Here is a 20,117-nt window from a genome sequence, read left to right as displayed (position 1 = left end):
GAGTATAAAACCTCACAGTAGGAGAGATTACTAAAAGAACACTGCAGTCTCTGAAAATATACACACATATCCTGTCTTCTTCAGGTCACAGCATCAAAGAATAAAAGGTTGTTACAGAACACCCAGTTCAACTGCATTTTAAAGTTCTGGAAAATGAGGCTCAAAAAATAATTTGCCAAATTTTAAAACTTTTAGAAAAAATAATGAGACTACTTTTCCAACTTTGGCATAGGGAAGGATTGCTTAATCAAGACACATAAAGCGGACTTCCCTGGTGGCGCTAGTGGTTGGGAATCTGCCTGCCAATGCAGGGGACACAGGTTCGAGCCCTGGTCTGGGAAGATCCCACATGCCAAAGAGCAACTGAGCCCGTGCGCCACAGCTACTGAACCTGCGCTCTAGAGCCTGCGAGCCACAACTACTGAGCCCACGTGCTACAACTACTGAAGCCCACATGCCTAGAGCCCGTGCTCCACAGTAAGAGAAGCCACCGCAATGAGAAGCCTGCACACCACAACAAAGAGTAGCCCCTGCTTGCCACAACTACAGAAAGCCTACACACAGCAACAAAAACCCAACGCAGGCAAATAATAAATTAATAAATTAAAAAGAGACACATAAAGCAGTAACCATAAAGAAACCAAAAAATTTGACTACATTAAAGCTAAGAACTTCTTTATCAAAAGACATATATAAATATATGCGAAGCCACAAATTAAGTTATTTGCAAAAATATAACCAACAAAGGATTAATCTCCTGAATATGAAAAGGACTCATAATTATAAATCAGTATGAGAAAGATAAACCAACAGAAAACAGTTAAAAGACATGAACAAGTATTTCAGAGGGGAAACATAAATGGCCCATAAACGTATGCAAAGATGTTTAACCTCATTAGTAATCAGAGAAGCAACAAAATGTAAGTCAATATCAAGGGCAAGTATATGAAGCAACGAGAACTCATACATTGCTAGTGGGAGTGCATATTGGTAGAACCACTTTGGAAAACAATTTAATCTCTTCTTGTAAAGTTGCACATTTCAAGAGTTGTTATGTGTATTTGTTTTCCTATACATATGCCTGAGTGTGTGTTTGTATATGTATATGTGTATCCTACACGCACTGGGGGGGAACCCCTTTTATAAATATACACTAAAAGACACATTTTCTGGTCATACAGAAAAAAAAAAAACCCTGCAAATAACCTATAGGTCCATTGACAGAAGAATTTTTATACATATAAATATACACTAAAAGACACATTTTCTGGTCATACAGAAAAAAAAAAAACCCTGCAAATAACCTATAGGTCCATTGACAGAAGAATGGGTAAATTCTAGTATATTCCCAAAGTAAAATATTATTCAGCAGTGACAATGAATCAACTATAGCTACATAAAACCTTATGAAGTGGGCTTCCCTGGTGGCGCAGTGGTTGAGAGTCTGCCTGCCGATGCAGGGGACACGGGTTCGTGCCCCGGTCCGGGAGGATCCCACATGCCACTGAGCGGCTGGGCCGCTGAGCCTGCGCGTCCGGAGCCTGTGCTCCACAGCGGGAGAGGCCACAACAGTGAGAGGCCCGCGAACCGCAAAAAAAAAAACAAAAAAACACCTTATGAAGAATCTTAGCAATTTAATATTGAATAAGAATAAAAACCCAGTATACTATTTCTATAAGCTCAAGAAAACTAATATATTATCTAAATTTGCATATATATGTGTTAAAACTATTTTTTAAAGCAACAGAATGATTCACAGAAATAAGGTTAATAGTTACAGGGTTGTGGGGAGACGGGGATGAGATAAGAAAGGAGCACACAGGTAGAATTATATTGGTAATGGTTTAATTCTGAAGTTGGGGTGCAGGTACGTGAGTGGTCATTTTATTATGCATATATTTAACACGTGTCCTTCTATATGCACTGAATATTACATTTGTAAAACAATGTATTTAAAAACGAAGTGATTTTCCTAAGGCTACAGTGCTGGTTAGTGGAGGCACCATAACAGAGAAGTTTCCAGTCCCATACCTCAAAAAACTTCCACAACGCTAGGTATATATTAGGAACAAAAGAGACATTTGTTGATACAACATGAATTTCATGACTATGTAAAATATTAATTCCAAACATGGATTCTATAAATCCATTAGTATGTCTTTTGGTTTGATTTCACTTTGATTAAACTGCCTTCATTAGTATGTTTGATTAGTACGTCTAAATTTGCACAATATTTTAATTACACTGCTTCACATTTCAAAACACGGATATATATTCTACCGACACTTTTCATCAAACTGGTTCTCAAATATGTACATATGAATTTTCTTCTTATTGCCCCTACTGTGTCCTAGCAGCTGTGACTCAGCCAACCCAAGTGCTGCCTCTCTATCTACCATTGTGCAGCTAACGGTGTTCAGGAGTAGAGATGAGTAAGAGTGTCTTTGGGAACTAACGTCAGGTGGCCACTGGCACAGACAGTGCTGCTGCTCCCCAGGAAGCCTGCCCATCGTATTTCAGTACCACCAAAAACGCTCTCCTCCATTAGAGCTGTTAGCTAAGAGGTTAATCAGAGTTAAGTTCATTTCTAGAACACAGTACTAACAGAGGCATGCGTCTACATTTGATCCCCCAATCACTCAGGTCAGTGTAAAACGAAAACTACAACCACTTTTAAAAGCCCATTAAAGTCTGTCATTATTTCCATCCGAAGTACAGACAATTTAGTTCACACTCATTACTGTTAAAGGAGAAATGGAATTCGGGGTAGAGTATAGTCAAATGAGCAACCAAGAGATGGAGACCTCCCTCCCTCCTTACAAAAAAAAAAAAAGAGACAGATGAAGACCCAAAGAGTAACAGAGATAAACAACCCAATAGAAAATAGTCAAGCCGCAGAGCGGCTGGGCCTGTGAGCCATGGCCGCTGACTGAGCCTGCGCGTCCGGAGCCTGTGCTCCGCGGCAGGAGAGGCAACAGTGAGAGGCCCGTGTGCCGCCAAAAAAAAAAAAAAAAGTCAAAAATCAACTATACTCCAATAAAAATTAATTAAAAAAAGAAAAGAAAATAGTCAAAAAATTCCACTGCTAGACTATGAAGCCTAAACATTTATACGAAATTATAAAGCTGGGAGAGAACTTAAATATTGATGACCCAGGAGCCCTTGCAGTTCAAAGAGGAAACTGAGGACATACGTTACAGAGCTGAGCCTGGAATTCCTATTTCTGAACTCCCATTCACTGAATAATCTTGGACAAGCCATTTGCCCTCTTTCTGTACATTTCTTCAGCTGTAAAATGAAGAGGCTGGACAATTAAAAGGTCTCTAAGATCTTTTACCACTTCTAGGACTTCAATGAGCCTTACAGACCATGTAGCAGTCGAAACCCTTCATTTTACAGATGGTAAGGTTAGCAGACTACAGTTACTTATGGTAAAATCTTCCATTCCTGGTCTATACACAGTTTATATTTGTTCATTCATCTTCACATGATTCTAGGACATAAGTGTGATGGTTAATTTTATGTGTCATCTTGACTGTGCCACATACTGACCAGATATTTGGTCAGACATTCTGGGTTTGTCTGTGAGGGTATTCCTGGATGAGATTAACATCTGAATTGGTAAACAGAGTAAAGCAAATTGCCCTCAATAATGTGAGTGGACCTCATTCAACCAGTTGAAGTCCTAAATAAAACAAAAAGACCGAGACTTCCCTGGTGGCGCGGTGGTTAAGAATCCGCCTGCCAGTGCAGGGGACACAGGTTCGATCCCTGGTCCGGAAAGATCCCACATGCCGCGAAGCAACTAAGCCCGTGCGCCACAAATACTGAGCCTGCACTATAGAGCCCATGTGCCTAGAACCCGTGCTCTGCAACGAGAAGCCACTGCAATGAGAAGCCTGCGCACAACAACAAAGAGTAGCCCCTGCTCGACGCAACTAGAGAAAGCCTGCATGCAGCAACAAGGACCCAACACAGCCAAAAAAGGAAGGAAGAAAGAAAGAAAGAAAGGAAGGAAGGAAGAAAGGCTGACCTTCCTTGGAGTAAGAGGCAACTCCTCCTGCCTAATGGCCTTTAAGCTGGGACACTGGTTTAACTGGCCTCAGGACTTGAACTGAAGCACTGGCTCCTCCTGGGTATCAAGCGTAACACTAGCCTTTGGACTGGAACTTATACCATCAGCTCTCCAGGTTCTCTGGCCGTCCCACTCAGACTGGAACTTCACCATTGGTCTCCTGGTCTCCAGCTTGCTGACTCCAGGTCTTGGGACTTCTCAGCCTCCATAATCATGTGAGCCAATTCCTTGCAAACCTTGTAAGCCAATTCCTTGCAAGTTTCTTTATATGTGTATGTATGTGTGTGTGTGTAAATATGTGTATACATATATATATATGAAGAAATTTATTTAAATATTTACATGTAAATAATATTAACTGGGCTTCCCTGGTGGTGCAGCGGTTGAGAACACGGGTTCAAGCCCTGGTCTGGGAAGATCCCACATGCCGTGGAGCAACTAAGCCTGTGCGCCACAACTACTGAGCCTGAGCTCTAGAGCCCGCGAGACACAACTACTGAGCCCATGTGCCACAACTACTGAAGCCTGCGTGCCTAGAGCCCTGCTCCGCAACAAGAGAAGCCACCACAATGAGAAGCCTGTGCACCGCTACGAAGAGTAGCCCAAGCTCGCCACAACTAGAGAAAGCCCGCGTGCAGCAACAAAGACCCAATACAGCCAAAAATAAATTAATTAAATAAATTAATTAAAAATAAATAAATAATATTAACCATTAGTAGTTGTGGCACATGGGCATAGTTGCTCCCGGCATGTGGGATCTTCCCAGACCAGGGCTCGAACCTGTGTCCCCTGCATTGGCAGGCGGATTCTTAACCACTGCACCACCAGGGAAGTCCCTACATGTAAATAATATTAAAATAATAAATATATAGGTATTTACTTCACACAAAGACCCTGTTGGTTGTTTCTTTGGAGAACCCTGACTAATACAATAAGCAAATGTGTATAATGAATTAATGCTTATAAAGCACTTAAAACAGTGTCAGGAATTTACTACTCTGGTTTTAGCTGTTATTATAATGGTAAGAAGGCAAAGACAATTTACAACTAAAACAATTCCATAAACCTGCAGAGTATCAATGGAGTCATAGATCAGTAATTCAAGGCACTGAATGGAATAGTTATTTTTGTACACAGCCTAACAGAACACAAATGCTTACACTGAAGGTAAAATGAAAAAAAAAAAAGATAAAAAAGAAAACTCATTTTGAATTTTGATCCATGTAAAATAAAAAGATTATTTCCATCTTCATGTATTAAGGGCTTAAATGAGACCCTTACCACTATCATTTCTGACTATCTGGTACCCAGCAAAACTGCAATAAACTCACAAAAACAGTAACATTGAAAGTACTTACTCCTCTATATAACCATTTTTTAAATTTAAAAAACAAGTATTTGTAAAATAGCTATACTAAAAAGTTATCAAGACTTACAAAATGAAACAAGCACTTTAATCAGTAAATACGTCATTTCTTATTTATAGTGAAGTACTTTTATTGTATGTATGTATTATTATTATTATTTTGGCCTCAGCGCAGGGCTTGTGGGATCTTAGTTCCCTGACCAGGGATTGAACCTGGGCCCTGGCAGTGAAAGCGTCAAGTCCTAACCATTGGACCACCAGGGAATTCCCGAAGTGAGTACTTTTAAAGTATAATAGCAAACTTCAAGAAAGTCAATGTTGTAAATGTGTGTACAACAGTGATGCTCATAAATATAAAGTTATTCATTAAGTACATCAGAGACCATTAAATACTTAAAAATAATGAAAAAGAGATATTATATTGTATGTATTCAAAACACAGCATGCTAGAGGAAATGACTTCATTTCTAAAATATGAGTAGAGATCTTTTTTTTTTAACTGAACACAACAGTGATGCCTAAAGACTGAACAATTTGACCTCTCAGTCAAGCTCCCAAACTCTATGATTATAAATGGGAAATAAGATTAAAAATACAGATAGGAATCAAATTTCATTCAGTCAGCAAATATTTATTGAGCATATACTACATGTCAGGCACTGAAGCATTAGCGATAAGCAATAAGCAAAAATGGTTCTTACCTTCATGGAATTTACTACATAGGGGAAAGCTTGATACTATGTAAGTAGCAAAAAAATATAATATGCCAACGTAAAGTCAACTGTGATAAAGAATATAAAAGAAAGGTTCATAGTGCTATGAGAACCTGGGAACCTGCCATTGTCTGAGGGAAGGATACGGGACAGCTTCCTTGGGGAAGTGATAATTAAGCCGATCCCTGAGAGATGAGTAAGAGTTCAGGCAACTGACTAAAATAGAGAAGTTTACCAGACAAGGGAAATGGTATATACAAAGGTCCTTTGGCAAATGTAAGGTAAAAAGTGAGGAAGACTTTTTGTAGTAACAGAAAAATCCATCCTAAAATCCACAAAAAATCTCAGGAGATCCTGGATAGCCAAAACAATCTTGAAAAAGAACAAAGTTGGAGGCCTCATACTTTCTGACTTCAACTTATTACAAAACTATGGTAATCAAAACAGCACAGTACTGGCATAAATGGCATAAAGACCTATAGACTTTTACTGAGTCATAAAAAGGAATGAAGTACTAACACATGCTATGACACGGATAAACCCTGAAAACATGCTAAATGAAAATAAGTCAATCACAAAAGAGCACATATTGCATATAGAGTCGATTTACATGAAAGGCCCAGAATAGGCAAATCCACAGATCTGCAGATTGGTGGTTGCCGGGGCTGAGGAGAGGGATTGGGACTAACAGCTAATAGGTACAGGGTTTCTTTTGGGGGTGATGCAAATATCCTGGAATTAGACTGTGGTGATGGTTGCACAACATAATGAATATACTAAAAACCACTTACCTGTAAACTTTAAAATGGCAAATTTTTTGTCATGTGAATTATATCTCAATTTTAAAAAGTGAAAGAAAAAAAGTGAGGAAGAGTGCAAGCTGATACTGGTCAGGTCTTTATCCAGAGTGTAGTGGAAAGTCACTGAAGGCTTTCAGATATGAATCTGTAAAAGATCCCTCTGATGCTGTGTGGAGGATGGACTGGAGCATGCGGGAGTAGATGAGATTATCTATTGCAATGGTCCGGATAAGTGACAGTGGTAGCTTGGACTTGGATGGTGGTAGGGAAAGCAGAGAAGTGGATGGATTTGAGAGCTCTTTCAGAAACAGAACCTATTGGATTTGCTGAGATTAGATGTAGGAGATAAAGGGAAAGGGGCTATTAAGGATGACTGCTAGGTTTGTAGCTTGAGCTACTGGGTAGAGGATGGTGTCATTTATTCAAAGACAGAAGACTGGAGGAGGAACAAATATGAAAGAGAAGGGATGCTGATGACTTGCACTAGAGTGGCAGTCATGATGATAAAGCAAAGTGGCATCAACAGCTTGTGGTGATGAATTGGTTATGTGGGAATAAGACGCAATTCATGTTCTGGTAAGGCACAATGAAGGTCAAGTCTGAATGTCTTTTAAGAGGCATGTTGTTTAGTGACAGGGAAACAGTAGTGTTACTATAAAGAATGTGCTCCTGGACAAAGGCCTGATCCCCGGCTTTTTACAATGACCACCAGTACTCAAGATAATAAACTACCGCATTGTCCCCATGTAGTAAAAGTTTCTGAAAGTGTGTACTTATTATGTAAGCAGGACAACTAAATAAACAGTCATATGATATTACATGAAACAGGGTCATGAAATATTACCCCAAATGTTTATTCCATCCCAGTTCCTGTATCGAAATCAGAAGATTGAGGGCCACCACCACTGGAATTATGGATTTCAGAAACGAGTGTCTACTGGGAGATTCCTATAGCAATTACTGTGGAAACGAAAGCCACCTTACGTCTGCTTTCATTGCTCCCTTTCTAAAAGTCTAAATTTCACCACGGCAAACATAAACCATTGAAGATTAAGGTTTCTGTCTCTCTGCTACATTTAGAGTTGGAACCTAAGTCCTCTAAATTGACCGGTTCCCCTGCTCTAAGTGCCATAAGCAATAACTCGGCTTGATTGCTCAGGTAAATGCCTCCTCCTGTAATGAGGTTGCCGATCCCTAGAATCCCATAAACTTCAATTCCTTGGGTTCCCTACCACCTCGTTCACATGCTACCTCCTCTACAAATCCCTCCTCCTCCACCCACTGCTTCCAGAGATTTGGTGCCCTCCTCTGAATGCCTGCGGCACTTACTGTGTGTGCCTTCAAGAAGAGAGCAGTGATGACCTACTGCCTTGTGAGGAGGTTGGCCCTGTGTGTGGTCTTCTATCTCTAATAGACTGCAAGCTACTGGAGAGCAAGGCTGTGCCTTACATACCTCTATAGCAACCAAGCAGGGCAGGAGTGTTCAAAAGAAGCTTTTGATTCATATGGATGTTTTCAGAAAAGAAGCCAAAGTAAATTGTGCACTATATTATAGATCCCTTAATCCATATTACTGCAAACGACATTAATTGTGAAGCTTAAAGAACAGCCCCAACTGCTTACACAACAGGTGTAACTTACATAATCTGCTCTACCCAGCTGTTACTTATTTGTGACAGTTCCCTCCTGGCTTCTGCTCCCCGTTGATCTGCAGGATTACTGCATCTTCCAGTATGGTTTCCTGATTTACTCTTTGTCCAAAAACATAAAAGAATTATTAATTTTCCTTTTTGATAACAGTTTTCAAAAAAAGGCTGAAACTTAAGAATAACCAGAGAGATATCTCTGGGGTTTTCCATGACCATAGAACTCAAAGAACAATCCTGAAGTTAAACAGTATTTATAAATATTTCCATAAAATTCATTCATTAGCCCAAGAATTTTGTTTTCCTTTTGGCAACTTTTCCTATATAATCATCCTTAACTAAATACTCTTCAGTATGCCCGCTCTTTGGAATTATGTTACCCAAAAGGACTTTTAAAATCAGCTGCCTATGAGCTAACACCTAGCCATGTATAGAATGGAATGAATTAATGATGCAAGTGAGTGTTGGGACTATAGGTAATTGGATGGAACAAGGAGGAGTGGGGGCGGTGATGAAAGTACCAAAGTCAGAAAAAATGAAAATCCACGAACTCTGTGATGCTCCAGAGAGGAAACCAGCAAGTGTTGACGCTAAACTGGCAGAAACATCAATACTTCCTGGCTCCCCCACTGGGTGCATCAATTTACCACCGGCAGGCTGCTCTTCTGCTGCAAGTGACAAATAGTGAATGCATTCAACAATATGAAAAGGAATGACCCATAATCCAGAAGCATGGTATGTGCAGCAATGAAAAAAAGGTGGTGATTGCTGGGAGTCTCAGACTCAGTTCTGCTGCTTGATTAGCTTAATGACCGAGGACAAGTCACTTCCATTCACTGAAAAATACCAGGATTTCCTAACAACATGTAGGAAAAAGTTAACAGAGCAGGTCTGAGACTGACTGCTATTCTTTTTTAAAAAATAAATAAATAAATTTATTTATTTATTTATGGCTGTGTTGGGTCTTCAATGCTGTGTACGGAGTTCAGTAGTTGTGGCACACGGGCTCGAGAGCACAGGCTCAGTAGTTGTGGCACTCGGGATTAGTAGCTCCGCAGCATGTGGGATCTCCCCAGACCAGGGCTCAAACCCACGTCCCCCGCACTGGCAGGTGGATTCTTAATCACTATGCCACCAGGTAAGTCTGTGACTGCTATTCTTAAAAAGGTCTGCTTACAAGGTTGGTACCCTTGACACAGACACAGTTGTTATCTGGGGAATTGGGTTTGTGCTAAAGGCATAATCGTTATCAAGAAAACTCCTCTGGGGGGACCTTCCTGGTGGTCCAGTGGTAAAGAATCTGCCTTCCAATGCAGGGGACACAGGTTCGATCGCTGGTCATCAGGGAACTAAGATCCCACATGCCGAGGGGCAACTAAGCCCGCGAGCCACAACTACTGAGCTTGCGCGTCTCAACAAGAGAGTCCTCATGCCGCAAACTACAGAGCCTATGCCCTCTGGAACCCACGCGCCACAACTAGAGAGAAAAAACCCACACACCACAACTAGAGAGAAGTCTGCGCACCACAAGGAAGAGCCCGCGGTGCAACAAAAGATAACGCATGCCGCAACAAAGCTCCCCTGCCCAACCGCGTATTGCAACTAACACCCGATGCAGCCACCCCCCAAAAAAAACCTGCTGATTTTTTCAATACCGACATGAAAAAGAGACTAGGAAAATACAGCCACCGTAATGCTTTAAGACAGCATATAATGGAGGAGTCTAAAAAAATACACGGCATCTGCTTGAACAGGGTAGTCTTCACCAATCCTCCCATATTCTATTAAATAAATATGGGGCAAAAAACTGATGACAATCTGTATTTCACAAATACATATTAACCTCCCAAATCTGGATATCCACGGTCCAACATTATCTATAAACCTCAGATAATCAAGAAGTCAGCCGAACCAGCAATCCCTCCATACACGGCAGTAATTGAGGAGGGGTTGTCTGCCAGTGTGCTGGCACAGGGCACCCTTCGCCCATATCTGCAGTGCTGATTACTCATTCATCATTAAACTGCGGTAGTGTTAACATATGCTGCAGTCGTGCTAATGTTTGTTTAACAATCACCACTGATCTACCTTTATCCCAGGCCAGGAAGGTAAGTGTTAAGTGAATGGAAATAAACTTGAAAACAGCACCTACTTCACTTGTGGAAGCCTCGAACCTCACTCCTCCCAACCTGAAAATTCCTCCCAATCTCAAGAATTCCAGATGCAAAAGATTATTCCATATAAAGCACTAGATGTAGAGGAAACCCCACCACCTTGAGGGGAAAAAAAAAGTGTTTTTATTTTGTGTCCCACGCTTTCACCTCTTTGGGAGAACTGATCAACCAGGTTAGACAAGCAGTCAGCTTTAATGATTTTTTTCCATCACTCAACAAACCAGTATTTGAATTCACTCATGGGCTAGTTCTCTGCACATCATCCAGACACAGGGATGTTAGTTATGGTTCTCCCAGGGCCCACTGGCCATCCTTTACCTCCCAGAACCCACTGCCCAGCTGCTCATTTGGACAGTTCCATCAATATGAAAATGGCCAGCTTTACCTGCTCAAATCTCACCTCTGCTAAAAGCTCACTAAGAGCACTGGAAGCTACCTGATTTGTACGCACTCAATATTACCCACTAAAGGTTTGAATTACGAACAATAATCATAAACAGAAGGAGCAAACGGTAAACCCTTATAGAAGGTATTTAGAAGATTCAGAGTTTTATGTTGCTTAATCAGTAAAAGCCAGATCAGGAAAAAAAAGGAAAAAACTTGTGTTCAGGTTATTTAATATTTATTTCAAGTAATAGTGATTCATTTCTAAATAGGTTTCCCACTTTACACAGGATAGGACTAACATCTATTTGCAAAAAAGCAGTTTGCCATGTATAGGTCATATTGAAGGTGTCAAATGCAACAAATTCCTTTTCATCTGAAATCCAGACAACCAGAAAACATCTGAGATTGCTCACTTTATTTCTGGTAGAAAGGCAAATGACAAGTAAGTACACAACAGTAACTAATTCACAAAAACTCAAGTTGCGTGGAGCAGTCACCATGTCCTCTGAGCCGTGTATGTAATGACATTAATCTCAGGAAGACAGGGAGTTTGTCTGGCTCACCAATGTGTCCCAGGGCCCACCACAGTGCCCAGTACATACAGATGCTCAGTGAATATTTGTTGAATGAAATAATGCTCTCCAAGATCATAAGATGGTGTAATCATCTAAGAGATGGTCAGTATAGTTTTGTCGTTAGATAGACTTATTCTAATACTTTAAAAATTGGTAATCAGTATATAGTAGACCCCAATGTTTAGGTTCTGATCATAGTTCCTATGTCGGGGGTGGTCCCTACACCAACAAGCAATTCTCAGACACCAGCTGGGTGTCCCATAATTCACCTCAATTCTGACACTATCTACCCAGAGGCAGCATCAGCTACCCCAGGTTAAGCACTCAATCCTACAAGACTACCCCCATAACCATCCCCTCCCCGCCACTTCAGATACCAGTAGCAAGGCCAGGTGATCACCTGTATTTCTGACCAACTGACTACAAACTGGGGGTTCCAACAACCCCCGCCTGGGGTTTCAGACACCAGCCTCAAGGCCAGGTTGTTACCTGTACTTCTGACCGACTGGCTATAGATCAGGTTCCCAAAACTTCCTCCTTTGGTTTGATTATTTTGCTAGAGAGGCTCACAAAACTCAGAAAAACATTTTACTTACTAGATTAACGGTTCATTATAAAAGGAACTGCCAAACAGAGAAGATGCATAGGGCAAGGAATGGGAAAAGGGCGCAGAGTTTCCATGCCCTCTCCAGGCGCGCCACTGTCCCCAAAATCTCCACGAGTTCACCAACCTGGAAGCTCTCCAAACCCTGTCTTTTTGGGGTTTTGTGGAGGCTTCATTACATAGGCATGATTGACTAACCCATTGGCCACTGGTGATTAAACTCAATCGCCAGGCCCTCTCCCTTCCCCAGAAATCAGGGGAGTGGGACTGAAAGTTCCAACCCTCTAATCAAAGGGTTGGTTCCTCTGGTAACCAGCCCCCAACTTGAGGTGCTTTTCCAATTCACCTAATTAACATAATAAAAGACACCTTTATTGCTCTCAGTGTTGGAAATTCAGAGGGTTTTAGGAGCTCTGGGCCAGAAACAAAGACAAAATATACATATATTTGTTATTATAAATCACAAATATCACACCCAATTAACTAGAACTCATCATTCTTTTCTTTTTTTTTTTTTTTTTGCGGTACGCAGGCCTCTCCCTGTTGTGGCCTCTCCCGTTGCGGAGCACAGGCTCCGGATGTGCGGGCTCAGTGGCCATGGCTCATGGGCCCAGCCGCTCCGCGGCATGTGGGATCTTCCCGGACCGGGGCACGAACCCGTGTCCCCCGCATCGGCAGGCGGACCCTCAACCTCTGCGCCACCGGGGAAGCCCGAACTCCTCATTCTTTTATCGTTCTTCATAAGGAAGAATTTACTATAAATATCACTGTCTATAACTGGAAGCTATTATTTATGTGAAACATATAAAAATTGTTCATTCAAATATTTATCAAACACCTACTATGCACCAGGCACTGTGCCAACTGTCCTTGCCCCCAGCAGCTTTCACAGTCTAGGGCAGTCTTTCTCAACTATAATTCCTCATCTCAAGATGCACGCAGAGGAGATGAGTATTACAAACAATGGATTCCCTAGGGCATTAGGGGTTGGTTCTCTCCCAGCGGAGGAAGACTAATGTAAGGTACCACATAAGTTAAAAGGAAATTACAATATAATATGATAATAAAAGGTTGCTTTTAGTAGGGACAAATTCACCTGTTAAACCCAGCCACGTATGAACTACCTGGTAGGAGCCAAGATGCACATAGGCTATTTGTAATGCTTGTGTAAATGCAAAAATATTGCAATACATACATTTAGATAAATTTCTAAACACAATAAAATAAACTCATCAATATTTTCCATGCTCAGCAAAGTCAGGCCAAGGATTTCAGTAAGGTGAAACAGAGAAAAAAAGTCTAATTACCCTGATAATGATAATTCAAGGAGAAAACAAAAAACCTTGCTCCTAAAAAAAAAAATTACCTGAATTTTATTAATTGCCTTCATATATTGCTTCACTAGACTGGCCTTGCCTTGGACTTGAGGCAGGAGAGAGATGGGCCCCAGACTGAGCAGCTGGAGTTTGTCCCCTGTGGACAGATACTCCCAGACAAAGAGAATACCGAGAACAGAGAGGAGCTGAGCCCTGCCCAGAGAAAAGATAAAGAGACTACATATTCCTCATTCTCCGGATTAAGAAGACCTTCCTGACTACACAGAAAGGCTCCTTGGAGGTCAAAAGGGAGGGGGCGCCACCGCACACTAGGTGATGTCAACCCACCCATAGGCCTCTGTGCTGGGATCCATCTTGGCTAAGAGATGCATGCACACACATCGGCGGACCCTGAGATAAACCAAATACGGACTCAGAACCAGGCAAAGTCATGGGACTTCCCTGGCGGTCAAGTGGTTTAGACTCACGCTTCCACTGCAGGAGGCACAGGTTTGATCCCTGGTTGGGGAACTAAGATCCCACATGCCGTGCGGTGTGGCTAAATAAATAAATAAATTAAATTCATTAAAAAAAAAAAGAATCAGGCAAAGGAGGATGATTGGCCAAGGGAAACCTGGAAGAAACACCCCATATAAGTGATTCAAACTACCACGAGGGCACAACTCTCTCTGAGCCCTCTTTCCTCCTAGTAAACACTTGTTTTACTACTTTCCGTCTCTTTTTGGGAATTCATTTCTACAAAGCCGACGGGCCAGGTCCTTGTCACTGGCCACTAGCCCTGGTGGTCTAGTGGCTAGGATTCAGCGCTCTCACTGCCGTGACCTCACTTCAATCTCTGGCAGGGGAACCTAAATCCTGCTTCAAGCCGCTGTAGGCCGAGGCCACCCGAGATCAGACTCAAAGTAGTAAACTGGCTACCTATTTTGAATATTTTTGGTCTTATTTTGAATTTTCATTATACCTTATGCAGTCTAATTTCTTTCCAGTCCTGGGCCTCTTTTGACAGATATAAAATTTTCTATGTGATATCATTACTATATGCTGCATGATTTATGGAACCAAAGCAGTTTAAGAGCTTCTAGAATCTGAGATATAATTTTTTTCCAGTATTTCAACTCAAAACTTAAGCTTCTGTATGTCAATGATCCAGAAATTCATATCCGTTTAATATCAGTCTCTGACAAGCTAATTAGACCGCATCCACTTGGCCAAGCCCCCTGATCTACTTTATCAAGGAATGTTTTATTTTGAATCATTAGCATGAAATAATTTACTAAGTTAAATGGGGGGAATTCTCATTGTTTAGACTCTCATTAAACCTTTAAACCCATGTGAAAATGCTATTGTAATCACTAGGAATGTTATGAAGGGTAAAAGACAAAATAACATAAAAGTCCCTGACCCTTAAGTCTCAACTAGCCCAGACTTCCAATTAAACATGCTTTTAGGGACTTCCCTGGTGGCGCAGTGGTCAAGAATCCGCCTGCCAATGCAGGGGACACGGGTTTGAGCCCTGGTCCAGGAAGATCCCACATGCCGTGGAGCAACTAAGCCCAGTCCGTTCGCCACAACTACTGAGTCTGTGCTCTAGAGCCCGCAAGCCACAACTACTGAAGCCGGTGCGCCTAGAGCCCGTGCTCCGCAACAAGAGAAGCCACCGCAATGAGAAGCCCGCGCATCACAACGAAGATAGCCCCTGCTCGCCGCAACTAGAGAAAGCCCTCGCGCAGCAATGAAAACCCAACGCAGCCAAAAAAAAAAAAAAAAAAACCTTCTAAAAAAAAAAAACACGGGCTTCCCTGGTGGCGCAGTGGTTGAGAGTCCGCCTGCCGATGCAGGGGACAGGGGTTCGTGCCCCGGTCTGGGAAGATCCCACATGCCGCGGAGCGGCTGGTCCCGTGAGCCATGGCCGCTGAGCCTGCGCGTCCGGAGCCTGTGCTCCGCAACGGGAGAGGCCACAACAGTGAGAGGCCCACGTACTGCAAAAAAAAAAAAAGAAAAAAAACACATGCTTTTAAAGGAAATAAATTGTATAGACAAAACAACTATTATTTATTTATTGTATTTATGGAGAATGGAGATGTTGACTGGGAACAGGCGGTGCTTTTATTGTACTTGTAGACATCCAATTCTTAAATCTTTTAAGACACCCCCTACATACCTTAATCCGAAAATCCTACACCAAATCCACCAATTTCTTTCTACCTCAAAACTGTCAAAAGGAAAGTCCTAATTCATCAGAAAGGAAAGAAGACAATTTTTAATGGCAAAGACGTCAAGGCCATGTCTTTAAAAAATACAATGAATCACTACTTCGTTTAGCTTGAAACTGCAGAACCTGGGGAAATAATTGGCATTTTTTAGACGATTCAGCAAACACTACTGAGCCATAGAAGTTGATACTACTTCCCATGTCAGGCTTAAAATGTAAAGCCCTGTCCTAACACTTAATATCTAGTTTTCAGTGACCAAGAACTATAAGCAACACCACTGTAATTTACATCACATTCAAAGTCAATTTCACATACATACAGGTACACACACAAACACACAATTCTGAAAGGAATTCACAGCCCCATCTCTGAAATATAAAAGCACACAACTTAGACTACATGTACATTGCTGTGCAAGGCCAAGGCCAACCTAAATCTTTAACTGTATCCTTCTAGTGATGTAAATGGGAGTGCCCCTTAATCTCTACCAGGCTAAAGATGAGGACAGTGCTTGGCTCACTGATTAGGGGAGCTACAATTTGCCGCCCCCCACCACCAAAAATTTTTTTTGAAGTCATTCTTTAGCAATGAGTATTTGATAGCATGTTTCACATTCAGTCCAAAGGTTTGCAGATTAATTCCTTGGCCTAGGCCTAGGGATCAGATACAACTCCTGAGAAGCTTTCAATTTACTGCACTGGTACAAATGCTGGAGACTTAACCATAGTCCTGGCTGCGCAGGAAAATGTGAGCAGCTGGGCATTCCAGCCGAAACAATGAGGTCAAAGCTCTTTTCAGTGTGAGCGTAAGTGATTCTCTGCAGAGATCTTGGACGGGGATGCAAAGTACTAGCCTCAAACCTGCAGGCTGGCACCTCAACAACTGCTGCAAATTCTGCTGCATGCCCTAGCTTCCTGGGCCAGCACTGCTTCATTACTAGACTCATAAAACGCAGATCACGCTAAGCAAAAGAAAAGCAAAGGGGGCTTTTAGACTGATACTTGGGTTGTTTGGTTTCAAATGATCTCAATTTTGAGCTAATGAATTTATTATGAACCAGAGGCCAGTTGTTTTCCAGTATAAGAGAGCCATTGAAAAGATTATTCTTTTCCCAAATATTACAATTAGTCCTCTTTGTCACCTTTCCCTTTTTGTCACCCCCAAACAACACTCCAGGATCACAAGAATCTATGTGAAATAGAACTATGAAGTACAATGCTCTTTTACCTTCTCAGGCTAAATGTGAGAAACCAATTTCAGTCACTTGCTTTAGCAAAGCATCCAGTACAATCCAATTCCTACGGATTTCAAAATCCTGATATGCACAACCTCTACTGCTCTGTGCCACAGGTAAACCTGCTCCAATTTCATAAGACACGGCTTCTGGGTGAGGTAAACATTTAGAAAAACATTAACATAGCACTATTGTGATAATAACATTCTAAAATGGGATGTACAATTATTTCATTTAGCCAGGGTACATTTGGGAAAGTTTCAAGCGCAGAAAAACATGAGAGTAAATTCATCCGACGCATGAAAAATGCTAGCAACGCTTCGATTTGGAATAATCGCAGGAAAAGAGCCAAACCGACAAGTTCTCAAACAGACATTGGAAGGGGGCGGTGGGCGCTCACAGCGCTCAACCATTTTTCCTAAGGACAGAAAAATGAAAATTTACATACGAACCCTTTCTTTCACATCATTGGCAGAAATAAAATCCTATTCCCGCCACCTCATCTTGCAATTAAGGAAGTTGCTACAAATAGCAGCATAGAAGTAAATGGTCCCGGTTTTACTCCATTCTTAAGGTACCCTCCAGGAGTAAACAGATTACTCAAAAAAGTCAGTAGCCAGAAATCGCTTGTCCCGGTGCCAAACTCCCTCGGCAATGAAATTCCCTTTTCTGGGGTTGTGGGAGGGGGTCAACGTGGACGGAGGAGTCCAGCCGCAGCTCCCTTCCTTCTCCCCTGGGTCAGTGTCTGGGGTGTTCGGGGCTCGGCGAGGCTTCAGACCCGGCGCTCGGCAGCGGCGGCGCAGCCTCCTCGCGTCTCCACCTCCACTCGACCCACCCTGACGATCACCCTCGCTTTTATTATACCCTCAAGGTGAGAGGCTTAGGCTGGGTCTCCAAAGTTTGCCCGGCCTCGGGTCAGCAGCCGGCCGAGCCCCGGGCAAGGCTGAGGCCGGCCCCAGCCTCTCACCCTTCAGCCCCCAGGTCCTTTTTGGGCCACGGTGACAGGTCTAGGTTTACCTCCATGTGCTCGTGGCAAAGGAAACAAAAGAAAGCAACCTCCCAGATAATAAAACGCCATCTTCGACTAATTGGCAAACCGAGGGGCCCCTGGGTCGGTCCCTCCACGGGTCCCTCCCCATCCAGCCCGAGGGTGGCCCCCCGTCCGAGGTAGGGTCTGTAACAGCCCCGGGAAGCTCCGGACAAATTGTCCGGGGTCGGGGGCGGGGTGGGGGGCTGCTCCGAGAGCCCTACCTGCCTTCCCACCCTGGCCGCCTGTGCAGCGTGTTTCAGTTAAAATGTAAAAACGGGTGGTGGTGGTGTCTCCCAGAGATGGAGTCATCCCCTCAGAAAATTGTTCTGAGGGACCGGACGAAGGGGCCGGCGAGCAAGCAAACCGGCACGCGTGGAGCCGCAGGGAGTGTACTTACAAAACGGTTAAAGCTCCGGCGGAACATCGCGTCGAAGGCTGCCGGGCGCCGAGCTGGGCTCTACTGGGCTGTCTGAGAAGGTGCCGTCCACAACACACACTGCGGCGTGGGCCGGCGGCGCGAAACGGACGGCGAGGCTGGCTGCCCCGCCACCCGCCCGCCCTCAGCGGCTCTCCTCACTCCCCCCGCCCCCAGGCGCCCTCGCACCCGCGGCCCCCGCCCGCCTCACTCACCGCCCGCCCCCGCCCCGCCCGTCCCGGGGACGGCGGCCCCGCCGTTCCCCCAGCTCCGCCGCCCCGCCGCTCCCGCAGCAGCCCGCGGAGAAAGCGAGCCGAGCGCGCAGGGAAGGGATGGCGGAGGAGCGCTAGGCTCCTCCTGCAGGGAGGGGGGCCGCCCCGATCTCTCCACCAGCGCCAGGTTCGGCACCCCGCCGTCTGCACTCTTCCCCGGCGCGGAGCCACAGCCCGCCCTCCCTGCGGCCAGCCCGCGTGCTTCCGCCCCGCTCGCGGCCACCGGGGACCCTCCCGAGGCGCCCCGCGCCTCACCTCGCCTCAGCCCGAAACTACTCCCCTGGCTTGGGCGGGAGCCACAGCCTGCCCTGCCCCGGCCCTAACTCGTCCGCCGCGCCGCTTCGCTCGCAGCCCCTCCTCAGTCCGCGGCAGCCGCGTCGCCCGCCCGGCGCTTTCGTCTCGCACCCGGGCTGGGGAGCCACGGTGCAGCCTGCCGGCCCGCCCCAAACCCGCCAGACAGCCGGGCTCCCCGCTTCCCGGCGGGGCGGAGCCGGGGTCTGCGCGAGGAGCCGGGACCGGCAGGGCGCTGTAGAGACCCCAGCGCGGGCGGGGCGGAGCGGGGCGGGGCGCGGGCGGGGGGATTAGTTATGAAAGCCGCCCCCTCCTCATCCGGAAAGGCGCGGGTCTCCCCACTACCCTTGCTTCGCTCCGCTCCCACCTACGCGGCTTTCCCTCCTCTGGTTCTTTCTCTCGTCCTGTCTCCCCACCTAAACCGTCTCACTTCCACTTTCTCTATTAGGTTGTAAAGTCAGGCTTTGTGTCGTTGCTGCTGTGCAGCGGGGCGGGATTTCCCTGACAACCCCCCTTCCCCAAACTCCTCCCTCTCGTCCCCACCCCCTCGCTTCTCCCAGAGCAGCCTGGGAGTTGTAGTCCCGCCGCGCCCCTATTCCTCCTAGTACTGCGGGCTGGGAGCTCCCCCACACGCCCGCACGGGATTTGCCCAGAGGGTTGAAGGAGGAAGCGGCTGAGACCGCTGGGCCGAACCGCGGTTCTCAGCTCGGGCTGGAAGTGGAGGCCAGGAGCGCTCGGTAGATTCCCTGCGGTGGGAAATGTGAAAAGGATACGTGAGGCAAAGCCCCGAATGCCCGGAGCCTTCCCTAGGACGCGAAAAATTGTGCACCGGGAAACGCTCTCCACCCTCGGCTCCTAGTTTAGAACTGGAATTTGCGAAACTTTAAACATTACATATGAAAGCCGAGGCTAGAATTGCCACGAGACTGGCCGTCCCAACCCACGTCGCCCGGTTTGCACCGCCCTTTACGGCGTGCCCCGAGGC

At 44.6% G+C, this 20,117-nt stretch overlaps 1 protein-coding gene across 2 annotated transcripts in view; it reads right to left on the bottom strand.

Moving 5' to 3' along the window:
- Positions 1–18,722, bottom strand: part of ATP11C (ATPase phospholipid transporting 11C) — a 169,191-nt gene extending 150,469 nt beyond the window's left edge. For both annotated transcript variants that reach the window (XM_060001975.1, XM_069540323.1), the window contains exon 1: positions 18,552–18,722. In XM_060001975.1, coding sequence (XP_059857958.1) covers positions 18,552–18,578 — 27 coding nt within the window. In that variant the 5' untranslated portion in view covers positions 18,579–18,722. The remainder of the gene's footprint in view (positions 1–18,551) is intronic.
- Between the last annotated feature and the right edge of the window lie 1,395 nt (positions 18,723–20,117).

The sequence above is a fragment of the Delphinus delphis genome, chromosome X (genome assembly GCF_949987515.2).
Source record: "Delphinus delphis chromosome X, mDelDel1.2, whole genome shotgun sequence".
NCBI lineage: Eukaryota > Metazoa > Chordata > Mammalia > Artiodactyla > Delphinidae > Delphinus > Delphinus delphis.
This window is presented reverse-complemented; position numbering and strand designations above follow the sequence as displayed.